Genomic DNA, 24557 nt, shown 5'->3' with positions numbered 1-24557 from the left:
ATGTCTCAGTAAAGAAGCTGAGAACATAATGAATGCACCTTGACCTGAAAACACGGTTTGGGTTTCCGCTTGGTTCACAGGAAAGGCAGTGAACTTATTCTCTTAGTCCTCACTAGGAGTAGGTGGGTGGCACCAAGAGCTCTGAGGGATGTCAAGTTAGGTCATGTGTGTTTCTGCCCTATGGAGTTTCAGGATAAACTAAAGATCAGGATAAACTAAAGGCGGCAAATGCAGGACAATAATTCTGCCCTGTACTCTTCATTTCTGTTTTGTTGATGTTTAGTCCGCATTTCCCACTCATTCTCCACATTTGCTTCTTCTCAGAAAATGAGTTACTTGGTGGTAACCTAGATTTCAGGTGAAATGAAGATGGGAGGTGGTGACAGAGAGGGTCAGCAGCAGTGGGTTAAAGGAATGAAAGGAAAGGTTGAATTCACAAAAGGGGCTGATGATTTGGAACTGAATTTTACACAATTCCGCTGGCTTTCCTTGCTGAGAGTTTTCATGCTGAAAACAAGCTGCTCATTAGCTCTGTCTCTCAGGTATGGCAACAGCTCCAGGAACTATGCTGTTCGGGTTGGGGATTATCATACTCTGGTGCTGGAGGAGTTTGAAGAAGAAATTGGAGTGCAGCAAGTTGTGGTGCATCAGCAGTACCGACCAGACAGCAGTGACCATGACATCGCCCTGGTCAGACTGCAAGGACCAGAGGAGCAGTGTGCCAGACTCAGCAGCCATGTTCTGCCAGCCTGTTTGCCACTGCAGAGAGAGCGGCCACAGAAGACAGCCTACAACTGCTACATAACAGGCTGGGGAGACACAGGTAATATAAGCTCACGGAGAAACAGACAAGAAGGCTGGCTTGTCTGCTATTATCCAGTCGGCAGGAAGATTGTAAATGGGTTCAGGCTTAGCTGCTTGGGAATTCTTAGGCGTGAAATGTTTGCATGTAATCTAGATTCATTTTTAAGAGTACTGTTAGTTCCAATGAGAATTCAAACTGAGAGAACTCAGTTGCTAGTGGGCCTTAGGAGTGAAGAATATCCTTATCTGACTGGTGAGAGGACAAGGGAAGAGATTTCAATACCATACCCCACGATTTAGGCCACGTAGTCTATTTTAAAAAGCTCCCCATGACAATGATGTATTTGGCCTAGCGAAAGGATCTGGTGTTAAATAGTTTCTTTATCAAGCTAAGTATAGATGAGACAAAAGCAGAGGTGCCAAGTGGAGGTTGAGATTAAGGAAATACACTTTCTCCCTCATCCTTCTTTCCCATTCTCCTCACTTGCAACCCCAAAGCAAGAATCGTGTTCAGCTGGATCCTTCTATGAATACAGCCCTTGGCCTTGTCTTGCCTAGAGTTTAGGCACTGTCAGCTAGTGCTTGCTCAGGATAGGCCTTGAAACAGCCATCAGTCTCACTAGGGTCAAGATACAGGCCTTCTCAATGTACTGTGCTGATCTCTAAGCACATCTCATCACTGAGGACCAAGTCCATTACTTCATAAGGGAATCGGTCCTTTGATATCACATCTGAAGTAGAAATGACCAAGGAAGTAAATTTTATATGGTGGGTTTTTTTTTTTTTTGTGTGTGTGTGTGTCCTAGTTATTCCAATTTAGTTAACTGGATAAGAGAATATGATGAAATCTATATTCAAACTAGGATAACAAAGAGGACTTTATCTACCATACATTTAAGCTACTGAGCAAAGTAATGAATGGTTTATCAACAAGCAGAGTGCACTGCACCAGGTGTAAACTATGTATGGAGAACAATGTGTGGTTTTTTAGCTGAATCCTTATACAATGCCATATTCCCATTTAGCACCTTATATTTTATATTATTGCATTTATATTTAATCCTCAAATTCAGTGAAGTAGGTGATTCTTAAATGTGCTAAAGCAAAACCAGCATGAATTTAGCTTTTTATTATACGGAATTCAACAACTAAAGCCCACATGAATGTGCTTTCTCCAGGTTACCTTTCTGTGCTACCAAACTCAGAAATGTTACTCATTATTCCTCAAAAATTCAGTCCGTGTGAAGGTTAAGTGCTGACAATCAGAAAGGCCTCTAATGACATTACATGCCACTTATAGTTATCACTCACTTTGAACTATACCAATGTCACAACAGGGGGTTGTTTTGGAGACTATGAAATGTTCATTAAACTTGATTGGTAGCTGGATCTCCTTGATTAATATGGATATTTGGTCTGAGTAGGACGAGCCTATTCAAGGACACTACAACAAGCAGCCATCCCTGTACTTCCCAAGAGGTTTTGTGAAGAACGGTATAAGGGTCGGTTTACAGGGAGAATGCTCTGTGCTGGAAACCTCCAGGAACACAGACGTGTGGACAGCTGCCAGGGAGACAGCGGGGGACCACTCATGTGCAAGAGGCCTGGAGAAAGCTGGGTTGTGTATGGGGTGACTTCCTGGGGGTATGGCTGTGGAGTCAAGGGCTCCCCTGGTGTTTACACCAAAGTCTCAGCCTTTGTACCTTGGATAAAAAGCATCACTAAACTGTGATTCTGGAAACCTCAGAACAAATAGTATTAAAAGGAACTTATGAAAAACTTTTAACCTCAACCTGTAAACCAGATGACAACTGTGAGGGTTTCATGTTCCTTGATATTTGTTTATAGAAACTGTGTACCTTTGCTGATTTTGAGACTTTGTGAAGTTTTGATTCAGATACCTCAGTATTATCTTTAGCATTGTTACCTACCCAAATTTTACCAAAGTAAACTTTCTCTTAGCTTTTTTTTTTTGGTAGCAGGTACTTAACCCAGGGATGCTTAAAAACTGAGCCACATCCCTAGCCCTTTATTTTTTTGAGACAGGTCTTGCTAAATTGCTGAGGCTGGCCTTAAACTTGGCATCCTCCTGCCTCAGCCTCTGGGATTACAGACATGTCTCACCACACCTTAACATTCTCTAGATTATTTTCAATAAAGATGTTTTACATTTGCCTGGACTAAGTCCTTATGAATCAGCATAATGTATGGAATCAAAGTACCCACATTTGATCTTAAAGGTACCCTTTACTAGAATGTCCAATGAAGTGATCTGCTACAAAGACACTTTGTTAAGAACCAAGCAACAAACACAAGAGGAAAAATGTTCTATATGTAAGCTACTAGCAAATTATGAATTTTGGACAACATGAAAAATGCTAGTTGAATATACAACTGATTTACTGGATATGTTAACTCGCTCAAACAACCTTTAACAACCACATCAGATCTGTAACTTAGTAAATTGTTTTTCAGTTTTAGGCTCAAAGTTTTCTGGATTGTGTTGGTCGAGTGCCACCTACTGGAACTTTCCCAATAATTGGCTTCACCTGTGGGTTTCAAAATTCTGGTACAATGCAACCTATTAAAAATACACCAATAAAAATGCTTTTCCTACCTATTGTGCTATTAAAAACCTACTTCAATCACACTACAATTAATGGCTATACAATAGCTTAAAGACCAATAAGATTTTACAGAGGTCCTCATTTTCAAATGAGGAAAACAGGCTGCTGCCAAGATGAACTAGTTTGTGCACTTTAATAATTCAAAGTGCAAAAATAAAATGAAATCCAGTGCTGCTTTTATCTCAACTAAAGGCAAGTTTCCTGCTAGCTTTCCTGGAAGGTGAGACAGATGTAATGTCCTTACAGGACATCCTTATTAACACCAAATCTTTGCCTACACTCCTAGTTTAGAATAATCCTCTTAAATGGCTGCCATGGTGAAATAACTATTTCCCTTCTGCAATCAAATCATATGCCCCCTTTTGCAAAAACTGATGCAAACCTACAGGTACTTCATCACTTTTCAGATTGTAACACCTGCCAGAACAGCCTTAACAACTTTCTAAAAGGTGGTTGTTTTTAAACACAAAACTTGTACTTGTGAACAATTAAAATGCACAAAACACCCAGGAGCAATTCCAACTCCTGAGCCACATGCCCATCTGCAAACATTACATTAGGGCAATGCAAGTGCCCTGGCTCCACTTCCAGTCCAGTCTCCAGCACCCTACACAATCCGGTGTCATCTCTGCCTCTCTGGAAGTGGTCCACATTCTACCCTGAAGGTTTTTCTAAACAGGCCTGTCAGCCTGACTGGCACATTCTGATATGCCAAGAATCCCACTGCTTAAGATTCCCCTCTCCAGGACCTTTCTTCAGGGATATTTCTTATGTGATTAACTATACCTGGCACACCTTGCACAAAGGCTTAGGACAATGTGCATTACAGCTGAGAAAGTAACCCAATCCTGTAGCGAACCTTTTTAACCACATTCCCTTTGTAACCTACAATGATGGTGCAACAAGTTTTAAACAGACAAGGAAACCATAAATTTAGAGCAGTGAACACATGGCCTGCAGTTTGCCCAATTCTGAAGTAGAACCCATGCTGATTTTTTCTTAGGAGAGACTAGCCACAACTCCAGCCCCTAAGGGGGATTTTTTTAAAAAGTTTGGGTATTCAGTAAATAAAGCACAAAACATGTACAGTTGCCTAAATCTTTTGTGTGATACAAGACACTGACCTCTCTCTTGGGGGTAATCTGATAATGTTTATGTACAAATTTCCCTCAAATGCTATACCCAGTCTCTGCACAGTAAATAAAGTATTCTATCTCTTCACTGTTAATTCAATTCAGACAAGTAACAGCGAGTAGTCATGTGAGCCATTTTATTCAATCATACCAAGGATGCATCTGAAATACAAAATTCAAAATAATTCAGACTCATATTATAAGTAGTGCCCTGATAGTTTCCAGAATGTTAATCAAAATACCCATTCCCCAACTAAAATTTAGGTTCGGTGATCCACTGCAAGATGCTGCTTAGGCCTTTACCCACCGTCACTCTGGATTTCTTGACGTCTGCAAGAAAAGAAAACCAGCATTGTAGCAATGAGGTAGCAATTCAGGTATTCCTAGTTACTCTTAACGTTGTAAAAAGCCAGCACAACGAGCAGACTTTAGCTTTTCAGCAGCCGCGATAAAGGATTTCAGACTAACTCGGAAACTCTATAAACGTAAAAGAACCTGGTCACGGTTTCTGCCGCTCATCAGCGGGGCGCTGTTTCCTGTAGGATTTGAACAACGGTTCAGGGAAGCCTGCCTAACAACCCGTCATCCTCCCGGTTTTAGTGAAGAATGTCACTTGTGCAAGTCAGAATCTGATACCAATTAAATGGTGACAGCTTTGCCAATAAACAAGAACATGCTCTTCCATGGCTAGGAAGGGAGACTGCCACGGCCGACAGGTCCCAAAGACACATGGAGGTTCGGCGCAGGCGCGCCGGCAGCACCCACCCCAGGCCCGCCGCCGCCGCCTCGCGACTCCCCCACACGCCTCCGCAGACGCGGTCCCCCAGCACTCCCACCTCGGCACGAGCTGTGGCCAGTTACGAGCTGGGCGACCAGGACGATGCAGATACAGCACCCGAGACGACGCCTGACGCAAAAGGGCGAAACTCGCCGCGCACGCGCTCTTATGGAGCCGTGACGCACCGGAAGTGCCACGGGGGCGGGAGGATCGCCGGATCCAGGTTCCCGTGCGTGCCCGAGAGCCAACAGTTGTCGCGAGACTGTGAAATCCTGTCGCGGCTTGCGGTCAGAGCAGGGCCATCGCCGGGGCCAGGCTTCTGCGCATGCGCGAGACCAAGACATTCTCGCGATACCGTGAAATCCCGCCCTGAGGAGCGCGGGGTCACAGAATAAAGTGTGGCGTAGGTTGACCTCAGGTGGTTGGTTTCGGAGTCACCTTTGCCCCCAGGATGTCTTCTGTGAGGCGACCTTGCTTTTCGAGGTCCTCTTGTGCGTTTGCCACCACTCTTCCCTCCGCTGGAGCGCCAGCGTCCACCCGACTGTCCCCGGTGGGCGCCCAGGGTCAGGGTGGGAGTTAACGGAGCTGAGGCCTCCGGAAACCGAGGCGCCGTGAAGACCTGCCCGCCCCCAACCTGATCGTGTGACCAAGTCAGAAAGGTCCCGGACACGTTGCTCAGGGCGACGGGCGTGAGCTCCCTGGAGGGCTGCGGAAGGGCCACGCTTGAGGGAGTGGACTGCCCCGAGAGGAGCGGACAGCGCGCCCCTCCTGCAGTCCAGCTTCCCCGGGCAGTTGCCAGAGAGCCCCGCCAGGCCCGCCGCTCCTCTGACTGACCGCTGGGCCACGCCGGGCCGAGGCCCCACCGTCCCGGCCGCCTGGGCGTCCTGGCCCCTGCTGCGGCCCTGATGGGAGGCTCTTGCCGCGTAATTGGAAGTCGACGTAGCCTGTCCCGTTAGGCCACCCAGGGCTGCAGGTCACCTGCTGCTTGGAAAAGAAGCACAGTGGGCCCATTTTGTAGATTTATTCCCTTAAATTCTTGTTCTCACCTGTCTGTCACGTATCAGAAGGAGAAAGAGGTATGAAGTGCCCAGAGTCCATCCATCTGCTGTCTGTCCCTTGTGTGACACTGCCCACCGAGGTTGGCAGCGCAGGCAGGAAGCTGCCCCCTGTGCCCTTTGCTCTGTGAAGGTTGGGGATCTCAGCATAGGTGGGGGGCAGAGAAAGGGTCATCAGCCTAGGACCGCTGTTGTACTGCATCTGAGCTTACCAAATTGTAGTATTTTCCATCTTATTTTTCTCTGACAGAAAGCACAAAAGAGAATCATTTGAGGCAGCACTTTGCAGCACTTGCTGGTAGGGAAAAGGGTTCAATAACTAGGAGAGTGCCCTAGCGATCTGCAGAAACTTCATGCGGTCCCTGCCTTACCATGTGGGGAAAGAATTCAGTCAGCAAAAACTGCTTTTAAGGTAAGGGTCAGAATAGACAAACTTAGCTAAATTTTACCTTGAATGCAGTGCCTATAAGGTTCACTGCATTTCACCCTTACTTTCTCTGACTTCGTCTTCACTCACCTCATCTTGCTAATGAGCTGAAAGAAGTCTTCAATCACAAGGCTTAAATACTGCATTGTAACAAATGATGCACTTTGCAAGTTTTGCCAGATTTCATCTTATTTATATTCCAAATAACAATTTACATTAGTTTGCTAGGGTTTTCCTAATAAAGTACCACAGAATGGGGGTTTAAAGGACCCAAACTTAGGAGGATGCTGGGAGCCCAAGACCAGGTTTCCATGTTTCTCCTGAGACCTCTGTCCTTGGCACATAGATGTAGTCTTCTCCCCCTGTCTTCAGATGGTTTTCTTTTTGTGTCTCTCTGCTTGAGTCAACTTTTCTTAAAAAACACTGGTCATATTTGATGAGGGCCCACACTAATGGTGTCATCGACCCTTAATTACCTCTTTAGGACCTTGTCTTTAAACACAGTCATATTCAGAGGTAGTAGGAGGTTAGGATTTCAAAATAGGGGTTTTGGAGAGCCTGATTAGCCATAACATTATACATTTGTGATAAACCATAAAGTTCTTAACTGAAGATTTTAAGTGAATGCCTCCCTTGGGTCAGGTGTCCATATATGTGCATGTATGGCACATGTCCAGACTTTGGACTAAAGCTTATGTGTTGTCTGAAATTGAACTTTAAAAACTCTGCCCTTTTCTACCCCCATATTTTGAATATGCTGATTTCTCCATCTTCTGTGCCTTTCTGTCTATTCTCATCTGTCCAGATTCTGTTCTACTTTCAGTGCTTTGCCCAAAGATTGCTTTTCTTTGAAAATATTTACTATTCCACCTGAATTTATTTTTTACTTTTTTGGTATATGGTAGCACTTGTATTTTCTTGTATGTTTACCATGAACTTGTTGTGGTGCTTAGCATGTATATATGAAATTTTTAAAAAATTACTTTTCATCTTGAAAAATAAATATTTTTTACCTAGAAGGTGGAATTTAATCCCCCTTCCCTGTAACACCACCTTGAGTGTGGTCTGTGCTATGTAAATCTCAAAGGGTATAATGAGAAAAAAGGAAGAAAGCATAACATTACAGTGAAGGAAAATGACACATACCACTTGGTGATCAATGGTAAGTTGTGGTGATGGTGTGTCCTCTGATGTGATGTGAGAACACTTCACCTTTCTCTTTGTTTTTCTTCCTCAAAGTTCATACCCTAGCCTAAACTGTGAGAAGAAATTGGGATTATTGATGGACATTTTATAAGTTATCTAATCATCATTCAACACAAAAAAAGACAAGAAAAATAGGAAGGTGCTGGGCATGGTGGTGCACACCTGCAATCCTAGTGGCTCCAGAGGCTGAGGCAGGAGGATCGTGAGTTCAGAGCCAGCCTCAGCAATGGCAAGGTGCTAAGCAACTCGGTGAGACCCTGTCTCTAAATAAAATACAATATAGGACTGGGGATGTGGCTCAGTAATCAAGTGCCCCTGAGTTAAATCCCTAGTACCTCCCCTTTCAAAAAAGTAGGATGTTGTCACACCAAAGGGAGTGATACCTAGCAACTAAATGTAGTATCTTGGCTGAAATCCTCAAACAGAAATGATGTTAATGATAAACTAGTGAAATCTGAATAAAGTGTGGAATTTACTTAAAAGTAGTGTGCCAATGTTGATTTCATAGTTTTGACAGGTATGGTGTACTATGATAAGATATTAACAGTAAAACAAATTGGATAAGGGTGTTAGATTAGGCAGAAGGACATTAGCAGGAGGGTCTGAAAGGTAAGAAGACAGATTGAAAGGTATACTTGGCTGCTGGGCAAGGGGAAGAGCTCATCTTTGAGGCCCTCATCTCGCTCTGTTGGAACTTGTACCTTCCTTTTAAAGTAGAGGGAATGGATGATTGTGCAGGCAGGGTTATAACCTTGACCCTAATGGATTTTTCAAACCGGACCACCTTCTCTAATAAATCCCTCAGTCTCTACAATGATACTTATAAAAGGTTCCATGAAACTTGCCACTTTGATGGGATAGCTGTTACTTAATTTGCAAAAGGTAATTCATGGACAAAGGACTTTCCAAGACTATAAAGGAAGTTTGTCAATCATATCACCTTTGGGCTCAAATTATCCATTAAATATCAGACTTCTTTCCCTTATTCCACTGTACAATGCTGAGGAACTTACCCAGGGGTGGGCTGGCAAGTAGATAGTACCTATTTACCCTCTTGCAAAGGACATTAATTCCTACTGGTTTGTGGATCCCTACACAAAATGGATGGGAACTCTTCAACTCAGATGGAGCATGTCCTGAAGATCAAGTCTTCCAAAGTGATAATGGACCCTCTTTCATATCTCAGTTCACTCAACAAATGACCAGAGTCCTGGGCATTAAATAACTATCTTCATTCTTCCCAGGTAAATGTCAGGAAACTTTCATGTCTTGGGCGGAAATCCTCCCTGTGGCTCTTCCATGTTCCCAAGGCCTATCTTTAACTCTGTCCCTTTGAAATGCCATGTCGCAGAACTTTCCAATTCTCTGACTTATTGAACTTGAAACCATCAATATAACACAATATACAACTTCCCTAAATCAATTCTAATAGATCATCCAGGACTGTGGACACCAGGAAGATGGAAGGGAATAGCCCCTGCCTTATGCACACTTGGGAATTGAGTTCTAGATCTCCAGGATGTCAGTTAATTCTTTGCAAGGGCCCTTTGATTGTTCTTTCTACCCCTGCAGCAATAAAGGTGCCTGGTGTTGCTAGCTAGATTCATTACTCTTGAGTCAAATCCACACTGAGGACAGCGTACCCAGAGGAGGTGTGGATCCACAAAAGGGGAGTTGTGAACAAATAGAGGACCTAAAATACATCTTCAAGAGGAGGCCCATGGATGAGCAGCTCCCAAGCTAGTTATCTCCTCTCTTGATGACCTATTAATCTTGATTTTTCTCAGATGAGTAATGTGTGGACACCAGTACAGAATTTGACCATAATACCAGTGGCCCCCCATTCAAGAATCTTACTTAGACTTTTTAACAGTTAGGCTTTACATCTTATCTATCATCCCCAAACCTAAAATGTTCCTTTATAGATCTGTTTTTTCTCTATGCAGGTAACTTCTCAAGCAGGGATACCTACCCACCCTACCTGCCAACTGTGGAGGAGAGCTTAAAACTCTTAAGTAAACTTTATTCCTTTGTAGTCTTTTGTGCTTGTTGGATATGGGCCCATTGATGTCCCAGCCTCTCCTGTATTCTGGGGGATGCTTCTCACTTGCATGGCATATAAAATTATATATATACAGATGGCTAGAACCCAACTAGGTCTCAAAATGGTATAAATATGGAACTTCTGACAAATGTTCAACCACCCATGAATATGTCTGGGGAACAGCCTTCTCCCAGGTGCAACTCAGTGTACTGCTTCCCTTCCGCCTCAGGTCTCAGCCACAGGGACAGTCAAGGGGCTCCATCAGCACTTATTGGTGAAACCAACCCTAACTCTTGATTCACCACAGAATTAGGCCATGGTTCTGGAAGATTTTCCTGGGGTTGAATGGTAGAACTCCCGAATCTCACATTGTAAGGTACAGAGTTGTCCTACATAAGCACTACAATCTGCCTGTTAACTAAAAAAATCACAGTTTCTGGGCCCAACTTTAAAATTAAAAAGTAGAAAATTGCAAATAATCTTTCCTGTGGTGGGGGTAGGGTGAAATTCTGGTCATCAACTCAGTTGGGCTCAAAATACATCTCAGTCTCTCCTGCCCACTCAGCCTACATCATCCCCTCCTGAAATTGACCCCATCCTGTATCTTCCTGGGGGTCATGGCTGTCTTTGCATGCCTCCCACTGGAAAGTCCCACCTGTCTTCTTTTGATACCTCTATCTATTTGTTATGCATCAGCTGGATGGGTGTTTGCACCTTGATACACATTCTTTTTTTATTAGAATCATCAACCTCAGGCATCTCTCTCCCCATTTTTACTACACTTCTGTTGCTAGTGAGCTGTCATTAACCTGGACCAAACATGTCTTTCCACAATGTCAGAATTTGCTGAATGACAGTAAATTCATGGGCTGTACCACTTTCAGCAGTGGCAGTTCTCTGAATACTTGTGGGTCACCTGAGAGACATAAGCCAGGCAAGCACAAATTCTTTCATTCCATTACAAACTTAAATTCTAATACTGGTAATACTCCAGTCACACATACTTCACAGGGTGATACATAACTAGGTCCACAGAAAGACTGAGAAAGGGAAAGGGGCTGTAGGGTTACAGGATGCTGAGCCAAGAGCACAGACAGAAATGCAGAGTCCAAGAATCACTGCAGGTGGTTGGATAAGGATTTTATAGAACCAGTTCCTCAGAGTTATCAAAGCAGAGGGTGCAGACAGATTGGCAGCAGTGTCAGTTTCAGAGTGCTCCAGCTGTCAGCTTGGAGCCATGCGTGGTCATCACAAGCAGGAGAAACTGCTTTTCTGAAGTCCAAAAGAGACAGGAAACTGGCAGTTAATTGCAATTGTGATTTTCCTGGAATGACCGGCCAGGTGATGGGGTCAAGGTGCTGTTGTTGTGTCCATTCTGGGGCCAGGGATCCTCCTTTATTTTTGGTTCTCTAGTGAGATAAGGGTTCTCATCTGGTAGGGTTGATAAGCCCCATGTTTGCTATTTCTGATATGATTTGTCATGTCCAGGTGCTCCTGATTTAGTTTGACAAGTTGGCACATATAAGTTATTTATCAATTTGTGCCTTATGGTGGTGCTGGGCAGATGGTGGTTGTTGACTCATATAAACAAGGTGTGGAGTCATCCTAATTTGACACATTTACTCAAAATGGAGTAACTCAGTCTTCAGCCTGAAAACTGCTGTTCTATACATCAAAGAGTAATTCAGAGTGGAGCACAGCCTTCTCTCCACACCATGGTCCCAAGTCCCTATCTCTTGGAGATACTCAGATATCTCTGTGCTTAGTGGTATTTATAACAAGATCATTCCTAGCTACTTTCCCAGTACAAGCAGGGATAAAAAATGATGATGTAACCCTAGGGGTCTCTGGAAGGCCACAGAATTCTTAATAATTTTATCTTGGAATTTGTATTTCCTAAGTGAAGTTTAACAAGACAGTTGGTACTTGAATTCTTGTCTCACAGTGGGGCTGTCCTTCCATTCCTTCCCCACTTCCCAGGACATATTCTTGGCCTTCCTCTCCTCACCCCTGTCCCATGACCATGGCTGTTCTCTGCTTAGAATATTTGGGAGTAAGGGCGGGTGTCACTTAGTCTCTTCTTGTCAAAAGGGTTCATTTAGTCTCTTCGTGCCCAAAGGGATCCTGACATGGCAAGAAGAGAGCCAAACATCATGTATCTGGGCCAAGGCAAAGGCCATCCATCCACACCAAGGCTAGCAGCACAAGATGGCCAAGATGATTGAGAAGGCCAGAGAATAGAGCTTTGAGCAGCACCCTGCAAGGAGGTCAGGATCCCGTGATATCTGCCTGTTCACCAGTGTGGGGCAGCAGGCCATGGGAAAGAGGGGTTGACTTCCCCACTTCTGGCTAGGGCTCAGATTTTCTTTTTGCACTGGGTCTGAAAATTTTGCAGACAACACTAGTAGATTTCATGTGGAAGGATATCCCTGTTCAGAACATAGAGAGTGCTGTTCAGTGTCAGGTGGAAGGATTCAAACAGCCCTGGTCCACTTTCAGCACAGAGAGAGGGCTGTTCATCTAAAATGAGGAAGGCTTCACACAGCCTGGTCTGTGTTCAGCAGAGAAGTGCTGGTCGTGTGACATGCAGAAGGATTCAAACAGTCCTGGTCCACGTTCAGCATGGAGAGGGAGAGCTGGTCATGTGACTTAATGTAAAAGGATCCAAGCAGCCTGGGTCCACATTCAGCACAGAGAACGCTGGTCAGCTGACATGTGGAAGAATTGTCCATGTTCAGTAGAGAGAATACCAGTCATCTGACATATTAAAGAATACAAACATTCCTGGTCCACATTCAGAATGGAGAGCACTGTTATGTGACCCATGGAAGGATTTAAGAGGCCATAGTCTATATTTAGCATTGAGAGAGCGCAGTTCATGTGATATGTGGAAGGATTCAAACACTCCTGATACATGTTCTGCACAGATAGAGTCCTGCTCATATGACACATGGAAGGATACCAACAACCCTGGTCCATGTTCATCATGGAGAATTCACTAGACATGTGACACGAGGAAGGATCCAAGCAGCCTCAGTCCATGTTCATCATGGAAAATTCACTAGACATGTGACATGAGGAAGGATCCAAGCAGCCTCAGTCCATGTTCAGAACAGAGAGAGGGTTGGTCACCTGACACATGGAATGATTCACACAGCCCTGATACATGTTCCTCAGAAAGCAAGTACTGGTCATCTCACACATGGAAGGATTCAAACATTTATTATCAAAGTTTCACACAGAGCCCTGGTCATGTGACACATGGAAAGATTCAAGCAACCCTGGCCCATGCTCAGCACAGAGATAGTGCTGGTCATGTGACACCTGAAAGGATACCAGCAGCACTTATCCATGTTCAGCACACAGAGACCGATGGCCATCTGATAGGCAAAAGTACCAAAGAGCTCTGAACCACTTTCAGAAAGAGAGAGAGCTGGTTATCTGACACATGGAAATATTCAAACAGCCCTAGTCCACATTCCACACAGAGATAGTACTGGTAATGTGACAAGTGGAAGGGTCCAAAAGGCCCTAGTCTATGTATAGTACACAGAGAACCCTAGTCATCAGACAGGCAGCAGGACCAAAGAGCCACTTTGAGCAAACAGAGTGTTCATCATCTGACACATGGAAGGATTCAAATAGGCCTGGCCCATGTTCAGTGCAAATAGCGCTGGGTGTATGACACATGGAAGGATGTCAGCAGCCCTCATCCACATTAAGCACACAGAGAGCACAGAGAGTGTTGGATGTGTGAAACATGGAAGGATTCAAGCAGCCAGGGTTGACTGTCAGCACCAACAGACGTTGGTCTCCTGCCACATGGGGAAGGATTCACATACTCCTTATCCACATTCAGCACAGAGAGATGCTGGTCATCTGTCACATGGAAGGATCCACACAACCCTGTTCCATGTTCAGCAGAGAGAAAGTCTTGGTCATCTGATACATGAAAGGATCCAAACTTCTGTGGTCCACGTTCCACCCAGAGAGAGTTGTAGTTATGTGACACATGAAAGGATTCATCAGCATGGTCCAAGTTCCCCCCAGATTGATCACCAGTCGTATGGCAGACAAAAGCATTCAAGCACTCCTGGTTCACTTTCAGCACAGAGAGTGCTGGTCATGTGACACATGGAATTATACCAACAGCCCTGGTTCATATTCACAACAGAGAGCACTGGACATGTGACACATGGAAGTATCCAAGCAGCCCTGGTCCACATTCTGCCCAAAGAGAGCTTTGGTCATCTGACACATGAAAGATTCAAACTTCCCTTGTCTATGTTCTACTGAGAGCAAGCCCTAGTCATGTGACACATGGAAGGATTCATAAGCCTTGTTCAAGTTCAGCACACCTGTGACATGAATATCTAAGCAGCTCTGGCACATGTTCAGCACACAGAGAGTGCTGGTCATCTGACAGGGAGAGATAGCAAAGAGCACTATTTCAGTTTTAACAAAAATAGAAAGCTGGTCATCCTGATACATGGAAATATTCAAAGAGCCCTGGTTCGTGTTCAGCACAGAAGAATATTGATCATGTGACACATGCAAGTATTCCAAAAGCCCTGGTATCCATCTGGCCACAGAGAGCTTTGGTCATGTGACATGTGGAAAGACTAACACAACACTTGGTCAGCATAGAGAAAATGTATGACATAAGGAAGTATAAAAAGAGTTCAGGTCCGTGTTCAGCATATAGAGAGCCCGGTCATCTGATAGGTGGAAGGAGCAAAGGGCCCTGCTCTAATTTCAGCAAGGATAAGTGATGCTCATCTGACAAGTGGAAGGATTCAGATGGCCCTGGTCAACCTTCAGCACTGAGAGAGCACTGGTTATTTGATGCACAGAAGGATCAAATAGCCTTGGTCATGTTCAGTACAGATATGTGTGTATATATATATATATATATATATATATATATATACACACACACACACACACACACACACACATGCATATGTGTGTGTGTGTGTATTACTTTTCACATAAAGCAAAGTTTATAGCAAATATGTATTTGAAAATCTCTTCCAAAGAAGTGACTCTCTAATTGGGGGAGGACATGTAAATTTATTATGGTGAGATATGAATTTTCAGAAGGCAAATTTTATTGTTTGTAGAAGTTGGAACTAGTTAGCCCAAGATCAGTAAAAATAAATGTTCCGCGGCCAGGTTGTGGCTCAGTAATAGAGCGCTTGCCTAGCATGCATGAGGCACTGGGTTCAATCTCTGGCACCACATTAAAAAAAATAATAAGGGTTTTGTGTCCATCTACAACTTAAAAAAAAAAATTACATGTTCCGTCATACATTATATGGTGTGAAAATGAGGCTTATTTTCCTCCATGGGTGCAGATTATAGCATTGCCCTTGTTGAGAATGAGGGCTCCACTCTTTGTGCACAGGGACTGAGGTCTAGCCCCTCAGATCATGATGGTCTTGGGGGTTACCTTGTGTTGTCATATGAATCAGGTTCAATTCAGGAGTCAGGAACCTACCTGAAAGTTTTAATTACATGAGTGATTTTAAAATAATACTTTGGAATGTACCATATTTTGGAAATTAGGCTCTATTTTCTTTATGGTTAGATATTTAGCATTACAATGCAGTAGAGGTCATTTCCTGGTCATTGGCCATTCTCTTGAGTTTATTTGTGACCATAGGTTAGTCACAACCTATGGTCTCTAATAACCACATCTCAATTTCCTGGATAATGTTCTAAATAGAAATATCTTTTCTGTAAGTAAAGGGTCAAGGTCTGTCTTTTCTCAGGCTCAAGCTGCTAATAATGCAATAAGAATAAAAATCAAATGACTTTTGAGGCATGAGTAAGTCAAGAAAGGTTTACTTCAACACAAGCACAGAAATACCATGATAGTCAATCTCATAACAAGGATGATGAATAGAAACAAACAGGAAGGTATTGTATAAACAGTATATAAACTTGTGGGAATGCTGGAGAAAGCACTGACTCATGGGTGGCATGGGTAAGATTTCATCATGCTACTCAGAACATTGTGCAATTTAAAACTAATAAATTGCTGTTTCTGGAACTTTCTATAGCTAACAGACATCTGAAAAAGTAAACCATGGAGATTGGGAACTATTGTAGTGAAATTGTTGAAAGACAAATAGGTAATATTGAGAGTGGTAAGAGAGAACCTATTATATATAAGCCAGCATCTAAAATTATCTGATAGGTCTTCAGAATCCATGGGGATTGGAAGGAAGTTGCACAACTTGACTAAATTTCATAAAATTTTTTTTATCAATTGTTGAACCACAACACAAAGAAAAGATCATTGACTCCAATTTTAAATCAAATTAAAGCAAACTTATATTGTGTACATAAGAGAGCTGGCCAGTGGCTGTCTCACCCAAAGTGGGGCTAGAGAACAGCCCTGATCAAAGGGCAGAGACCTTTTTATAACAAAAATTTATAAAAGTGAGTATCTTTGGAAACTTACAGCTAACAGGGTTCTAGCAAATGCAATACAACGGCAGATAGCAGATTAATGATCTACAAGGCTTGATATTTCAAGTTAGGGAGTAAATTCAGATCCCAACATCAGATTTTATGAGGCACTACTGAGGTTTCAGAGAGGGTTGCTATCTGGTCAGGGAAAGCCTGGATTTATGAGGTGCCACTAAGGTGCCACCTTGTCAAGGAGAGTCAGGCATGGGTAAATTCAGAGCATGGGCAGGAATTCCAAACAAGTTTTTAAAACATCAGGGACAGTGTCAAGGTATGGTCAGGCCAAATAGAAATCTTAGTATTTTACAGTAAAACAGAAATGTGCTTTTCATAACTTTGTGACAAGATGGCTCCCAATTGTAAGATTGCATTAGGGGGCTCAGGTTGTAGCTCAGGGGTAGAGTACTCTCCTAGCACGTGCCAGACTCTGGGTTTGATCCTCTGCACCATATAAAAATAAATAAAATTGCCGCAAACTGCCCGGCCCTGGGCCGGCTGAGTCCCGCTCCTGCTGCCGAGCACTGCCTGCGGCACCCCTGCTGAGCGATTCCCTGCTGAGCTGTCAGTGCACGCGGGCTTGCAATCTTGCAACCCGGTTGAGCACAAAAACACAAGCCAGTCAAACTGAGACAAAGTTTTATTTAGAGAGAGGCCGTGTGCGTCCCCTAACAGGTGGGTCCGCCACGTGTGTGTTCTACCTGAGGGGGGGGGGGGCTTCCACTTCCCCCGGAACACCCTCCTACCATCCTATTCCAGCCAATGGGAACTCTCCCATTACAAGAGTGACATGAGTAACCTGAGTCCTGAAATGGGCCCAGCTAAACAGCATGAGTCCAATTACCATATGAATGTGAATTGCTGGCTGGCAGTCATTAAATCCAAAGGTGCCTATATCAATATTTTTGCTGTGGCTCCTAACATAAAATAAAGGTATTGTGTTCAACTACAACTAAAAAATGAAATATTAAAAAAAAAAGATTGAATTAGAATGGGTTCATCATCAACTGATAATTTTATTCCTGGAAAAACTGTGCATCAGAAGATAAGCAATAAAAGATTTATATACTGAGAAGTTTGTTGTAAGTCAACAACTCCTCAAAAACTGCTACCAGAGCCATTAAACTGAAATAAAATGAGAAGACAATACCATGAGTGCATAAGAAATAATAAGAAACAATAGTAACTACAGCTATCCAAGTGAATACACAATTTATTGCCACTGAGATTCTAGTTTTCTATTTATAGTTCTCATTTCTATTTGTTTTAAAAATTTAAGTAGTACAAAAATGTTTACAAATTTAAGTTGAATAACATTCTAAAAATCCATTTCTGTTGCTATCAGAAAATATCCATGCTTTATAATAAAAGTCATTTCCTCAGAATTTTAAGAGGCTGAAAATCGAGGATCAAGAGGTTCCATCAGTTTGGACTCTGGTGAGTACACACTTTGCTATGTGACAACATGATGTCTGACGTCATGTTGGGAGCATGGGTAAGAAGAAAAATTATATGGCCAGACATAAAGCCAAAAAGCAGAGGGGAAATTATATAGCAGGGTGACCAAATGCACTATGTATTCAAAGACAAAAGTCTTCTCAATTTTTTCTCCATAGTAATGAAAAACATTGAGGTGAATGATGATGATTACTGATTAGATTGTAGACTACATACATATATTTATTACATTAAAGCATTTCACATGTGTGTAGCTGCTGAATTTGGCAGGTCAGATCCAATAGACAATAAAGACACTCTTTACATGAGATTATATTTCTTTTATTAATAATATGGAAGCAAGAGCAAAAGCAAAAGTGATAGGCAAGAGAGATAGAGAAGAAAACACATCATCATATCAGGGAAACACCAACACCTGAAGCCATGTAGCTGGGGAGTCCAGAGACAGCTTTTCAGTATCCTGGCTGGGAAATCCCCAGCAAAGCATTCTCTTTACAGGTGAGACTCCAAAGTCTTGTTCACAGTGGGGCTCTTTAAATAGAAGTTAGAACAAAGAAAACTCTGTTCTAACAACGTGCATGACCTAGTGATCCCCACCAAGGACACTTCTTTCCCACAGCACTGGCCAGATCCCTAAAGAGAGGGGTGATAGCCTTGAGACTAGTGCATGACTGAGTTCTCATAAATAAGCCAGTGAGCCAAACCCACAGAGAAGTCAGAATTCTTTAGATGTTCCATCAAAGATGTACAAAATTCCTGAAGCACATGGAGAGGGAAGATTTTAATATTTTTTCTTAGACATTTTGTTTTGAAACTTCCCTCTGAACATTATAAATAGTTAAATTCTTACATGTAAAAAAAAGTTTCCTGTGTGAGATTGATACCTCCGGTTACCAGCGACGAGTTCTGTTCCCTCACATGTTGAAGTATAACATTAGAGAAACATGGCATGGCAAGCATATAAAGCAGAGTTTATTTTTAAAAAGGGGTAACAGACTTCTTCCAGGAGAGAGAAGGGGGCGTAGCTGGTATCCTGGTATCCTATAAAGGGAAGGTGTTTTTGCCTTTTTGTGCATCCTAGGCTTCCTTTGTTCTCCTGCTATCTTTCTCTTCTCTCTCTCCTTCCTGCATATGTGACTAGGCCCAGGAGATGCTTAGTACACATTAATTAACAACTTTTATAACTCCCTGTAGACCTGGGACAGATTACCTTAGCAGTTTGGAGCAAGGGCACATTCTTGATAAGAGTAGAGGAAGGGCTCTGAAGGAATTACCATTTCAATCTCTTCATTCTCTGGATCTGATTCTTGCCTATTTGCCTATCTAATTCTGGCTTCAGGATGACATGGAGTGGAGATAAGCATGAGAGCTGGAGCCAAACCCCTTGGAATGACAGGGAATGGCTGTGATGACCACATAGCAGAAAAAGAAATTCAAGAATCACAATACATTGTCATTGTTTTCACAGTTCTCTTACCCCTAAAAGTTATCATTACATTGCAATATTTATATAACCAAATCAATTTAAATGAAACCAGTGTTTGTGGGTTCTTTTCTGACCTAAAGGGAGAGAGAGGGAGAAAATAAAGGGTAATTTGAGTCCTGTTTGATTTTGAGCAAGACTTGTAGGTAGTATAGTAGATTACTTGAATAAAAATGTTGTTTTTCTTTGTGTATGGCATTTGCTCTTGTAGGACCTAAAAAGGAACAGGTTTAGTTTATAGTATCTTATAAGAAAGGAGTTTTGGAAAAGTTTTGGGAGACCATGCCATATACTATCTGTCCTACAATCCCCAAAGAATAAAAACTAGAGGCATCTAAAGTCAAAAGATATTTAATAAAATAAATTATGTGGGTAGTTGAAGTGTTCTTTGAGCATGTCCCTACCTTTCGTGCTTGTTCACCCCTGTGGGGTGTTTAAGACTAACCAGGTAGTCTTATATTGGGCTGTTTTTCGAAATTGTTGGAGGTCAGTCAAGTCTCTTCAGGGGTTCCTCTACCAGACTTGCCAAGAGCCAGGAGAGGTCAGTGTTCTTCTGATCACATCACTTCCTGATATAAAGCAATTTCCCTCTTCAGTGACCCTCCTTTTCACAGAATATGTGTAGTTGACTCCTAGACTTTGGGGTTTTCACAATCCCCCTGCTTGGTACATTGAATTTCCAGGGTTATAGGGCCTTTAAGAATACTGTCACTGTAAAAAGTAAGATGTTGAAGTTGTAATTCAAGATATAGAAATCTGGTGCTTATTTTCATATCCCCATATTGTTCTTAAAATTGCAGAGACATATTTTCAATGTCATGTTTAGGAATTCAGACTGCCTTTCCTCTGCTCACTGTTCTGCACTCCTCTACTTTACTGGGAAGGGTGTCAGACTTTCTGCCTTCTTCTCACTGGTCTACCCTCCTTTACTGTGCAGAATTTTTGGCTGGTGCTTTATTTTTATTTGGTTTTGAAAACATGCAGTTTCCTATTTTACATTATTGCTATTGAATTATCAGTTAATAGTCTAACTGTCTCTCCTTTTCCCATCCTTCTGGCTAGCTTATGTATTTATTCAGATTCTTATATGGGGAATTTAAAATATCCTCCAAATCAGAACATGCTTTCAAACTACCTCTTGACTTTATAGTTAGCATTTGCAGTATTCCTGTCACCCATGCATGGAGACCCTTGTGTTCTAATTTCATTATTTTATTTCTTTGTGTAGTATTTTATAGCAAAACCAAGATTCATATAATGCCTATTCACCTGTAGACCCCTGGTATGTGTGTTGGGCTGACAACACTTCATTAACATGAACATGATGCTCTGGTTTGAATGTGTCCCTTCCAAATTTACATGCTGAATCCTCATCACCAGTGTGTAGGTTCAGGAGGTGGGCCTTTGACTTGTGACTCAGTCATAGGTTGGCATCCTCTTGAACAGGATAAGTGCCCTGAGAAACAGACCCCAGAGCTGCTGTGCCACCCAGAATGTGAGGTATAACATGTGGTCTTCTTGATCTAGGAGCCCACACCTCCTGCTCCCAGTTTCCACAGCAGTAAAAAGTAAACTTCCATTGTTTATGAATTTTCATTTTGGTTTGTCTTAGAGTAACCAGGACAGACTGAAACAGATTCCATTATCACACCCAATGCCGTTGACAAGGGCAACTCAATATTTTTTAATATCCATCCTCTGCTCAAACTTCCCCCTCAACCCAAAGATGCTTTCAATTGCTTTGTGGGGATCAGGATCCAAGCAGGCTACATGTTACTTTGGTACTTATTTCTCTCAATATTATTTTGTTATAAGCAGCCCCTCCTTTTTTGTTTACTTTTTTACAAAAATATTTATTTTTCAGTTGTAGTTGGACGCAATATCTTTCTTTTTTAAAGAGAGAGAGTGAGAGAGAGAGAGAATTTTTTAATATGTATTTTTTAGTTTTCGGCAGACACAACATCTTTAGTTGTATGTGGTGCTGAGGATCGAACCCAGCGCCGCGAACATGCCAGGAGAGCGCGCTACCACTTGAGCCACATCCCCAGCCCCAACACAATATCTTTATTTTATTTAATTATTTTTATGTGGTGCTGAGGATTGAATCCAGGACCTCGCAAGTCCTAGGCAAGAGCTCTACCACTGTGCCACAATCCCAGCCCTTTTGTTTACTTTTTAATTTCTTGCTACTGATTTGCCAGAAATATCAGATAATTCTTTTGAATTATTATGATTTAGATATAAGGTGTCCCCTAAAAGCTCATGTGTGAAACATTGCAAAGAAGTTTAGAGGTAAAAATATTGGGTTGCTTAGGCAGGAAAAGGGATTAAAATAAACAGGCAGGGGCCTTGGGCTCCCTTAAGGCCAGTTTTCTATTCAGGGCTGAGAAACTGCTGACACAAACCAGGCTTCATCCAGGTCAGGGTGACTCCTATATAGGCAGAAAAAAACTGCCAGTGGGGCATCCTCTATCTTGTACCCAAACCACCATCAAAAATGGGGGGGAACAGTAACTTGTTTGGACCAAACGGTGCATGAAGATCTTGTGGATATTGAGAGTCTTCCCAGGATTGGGTAGGGGCTACCTCCCTTAGTCCTGTAGATTCATGTAAACCCTTATGCAAGCCACTCTTCCATATTCCTCCTGCTTTGGGAGCTCTTGCTTTCTTTTTTTCTGTTACTCTAATGAATCCTGTTACTTTACTCTCATCCATGGATTTCATTCTTCAAATTCACAAGATAACCCAATCCCAGGCCCCATGCTCTATTATAAAAGCCTTAACCTAATCAGTGCATTAAAATTCTGCTGATGGGGTTTAACTGGGTGGTACCTGTAGGCAGGTAGGGTGTGGCTGGAGGAGGTGGGTCAATGGGAATGTGCCTTTGGGGTATATATTTTGTGTGGTGAGGAGAGCTCTCTCTCTTTCCAAGTGTGATGTCCTGAGCTGCTTTCGTCCTCCACATCCATCCACCATGATGTTCTTCCTTCCCTCTGGCCCTGAGTAATGGAGTCAGCTGTCTATGAACTGAAACCTGTGAAACTGTGAGTCCTAAATAAACTTGTCTCCTCTAAAATTGTTCTTGTTGGGTCTTTTGGCCATAGTTATGAAAAAGCTGACCACCAGAAATGATCTACATTCTGGATCTGGCTTTCTCATGTTGACTGATTTTTTTTTTTCATGAATCTATGAAGTGGCAGTCAGAATCCGAGATTGGACTGGACTCAGGGTAGATCTACTTTATGCAAGGGCATTTCCTCAGTCCTTCCATCAGCAATGCTGTGACTGATGGGTGGGTTCAAATGGTGCTAGCTGATACCTCCATTGTGGAGCTTCCCCTGGACCTTCCACCTAAGCTTCCAACACCAGCACTGTCCCTTGAATCCGTCACCTCATTAGATGCTGAAAATGGTGAGTTTGCATCTATTAGCTATGTCTTCTAAAAATGTTTCTCTCTCTGACTCTTTAATCTCCGAAAATATGGCTCATATATGGGAAAAACAGGACTGATGCTTGATTCTTTTTTAAAATTTTCAGGATAGTGAGTTGTTGTCAAAGTAATTTCTGAAAATAATTGGCTTTTCATAGTGATTCCAGTATTATTTTTAAAAGCCAGCTTTATTGAGGTACAATGTACATCTAATAAAATTCATCCATTTTCAGTACAAAGTCTGAAGATTCATGCAAACAAAAGCATAAAAAATATTTCTAGGACGTTTTCTCTCATCCTTTAAGACTTGGATGTAGACTGGAACTGTGTCTTCCTTCCATGCTGTCAGCCTTACCCATAAACACCACTGATCTGAATTTTATATCCCTTCAAGTTTACATGTTCTAGAGCTCACTGTGTTTGATGCCAGGAAGCATGCATCTTTGCTTCAGCGGGATGCTCTGAGATCTAGACTCCTAGCCTGTATCAGTACTCTTATTCTTTTTACTGCCTAGTAGCTTCTTATTGTATAAATGTACTAGGATCTGTTTATTTCTCCCCAAGGTTGTTGGAGATTTTCCCCTTGCATCAGCAAATCAGTACTCATCTGAGACTCAGAGGGAGCCCTCTGCAGTTCTCTGCAACTTTCTCATTCTCACTGCGTGTGTGTGTGTGTGTGTGTGTGTGTGTGTGTGTACACATGTGCACACTGGCTTCCTGATACTCTGTTCTGCAGACTCCAGCCACTTCTACCTATCAGACTCAATTCTCTGGCTCTTTACTCTGGCTGCTCAACAGCTGGGCTCTATTTTGTTCCTTTCTTCATGCATCAGAGCCTGAAAACTCCTTCTAGATGCTAACTTGGGAAACTGCAGAGTTCATTTTGTTTGTGTCTTATGTGTTAGGGATCACAAACCCCATTGCCTCCATTCCAATGTCTGAAAACACTGAGTTGGATGCTTTGTTGTGTTTTCTAAAAAGGAATCAAGCCATCAGTCCTGTTTTTCCTATATGAACTATATTTTCAGGAGACTAAACAGTCAGAGAGAGAAACATTTTTAGAAGACATAGCTAATAGATGCAAACTCACCATTTTCAGCATCTAATGAGGTGACGGATCCAAGGGACAGTGCTGGTGTTGGAAGCTTAGGTAGAAGGTCCAAGGGAAGCACCACAATGGAGGTATCAGCTAGCACCATTTGAACCCACCCATCAGACACAGCATTGCTGAAGGAAGGACTGAGGAAATGCCCTTACATAAAGTAGATCTACCCTAGTTTCTAGTTTGCAAGGCAGGAAGACAACTGCCAGAGGTAGCAATTCTTCACATGCAAGAAGAAGCTTCTGACACAATAAAATAAGGCTGTTTTTTTCCAATCAATTTTACTGAGTTATATTTTATACACAGTAAAATCTGTAGTTCCAGTCTACAGGTTATTGGTTTTCACAAACAGCATGTAGTCCCCACCTCTCTCTCCTTAGAAATTCCGTCATTCCTCTCTGCAGTCGGTCTTCATCTGTACCTCTCAACTCAGTGACTGCTGGCTGACCTCTAGCACCTCTAGATGAAGTGTGCCTGTTGTATTATTTTGAACACATGGACTGGGATTCTCTTTGGTGTACAGTTTCTTTCGTAGC

At 42.5% G+C, this 24557-nt stretch overlaps 1 protein-coding gene, 1 long non-coding RNA gene and 1 other non-coding gene across 3 annotated transcripts in view; 1 reads left to right on the top strand and 2 right to left on the bottom strand.

Annotated features, from left to right (window-relative positions):
* The window catches only part of Prss12 (serine protease 12), a 67635-nt gene extending 65099 nt beyond the window's left edge, over positions 1–2536 (top strand). The window contains 2 exon segments of the mRNA XM_077803515.1: positions 543–823; positions 2229–2536. Of these exon segments, the coding sequence (XP_077659641.1) occupies positions 543–823; positions 2229–2536 (589 nt within the window).
* A 2148-nt stretch (positions 2537–4684) lies between these two features.
* LOC113196252 (uncharacterized) lies at positions 4685–6920 on the bottom strand. The gene is made up of 2 exons (XR_003302533.2): positions 5401–6920; positions 4685–4894 (listed from the first exon to the last, which is right to left on the bottom strand). It is a non-coding gene; the product is annotated as an uncharacterized LOC113196252 (long non-coding RNA).
* LOC113196262 (small nucleolar RNA SNORA24) lies at positions 5169–5299 on the bottom strand. The gene has a single exon (XR_003302535.1). It is a non-coding gene; the product is annotated as a small nucleolar RNA SNORA24 (small nucleolar RNA).
* Positions 6921–24557: the final 17637 nt, after the last annotated feature.

This window comes from Urocitellus parryii, chromosome 10 (genome assembly GCF_045843805.1).
Source record: "Urocitellus parryii isolate mUroPar1 chromosome 10, mUroPar1.hap1, whole genome shotgun sequence".
Taxonomy (NCBI): domain Eukaryota; kingdom Metazoa; phylum Chordata; class Mammalia; order Rodentia; family Sciuridae; genus Urocitellus; species Urocitellus parryii.
The sequence above is the reverse complement of the archived record's forward strand: the minus strand, read 5'-3'. Positions and strand labels throughout refer to the sequence as shown.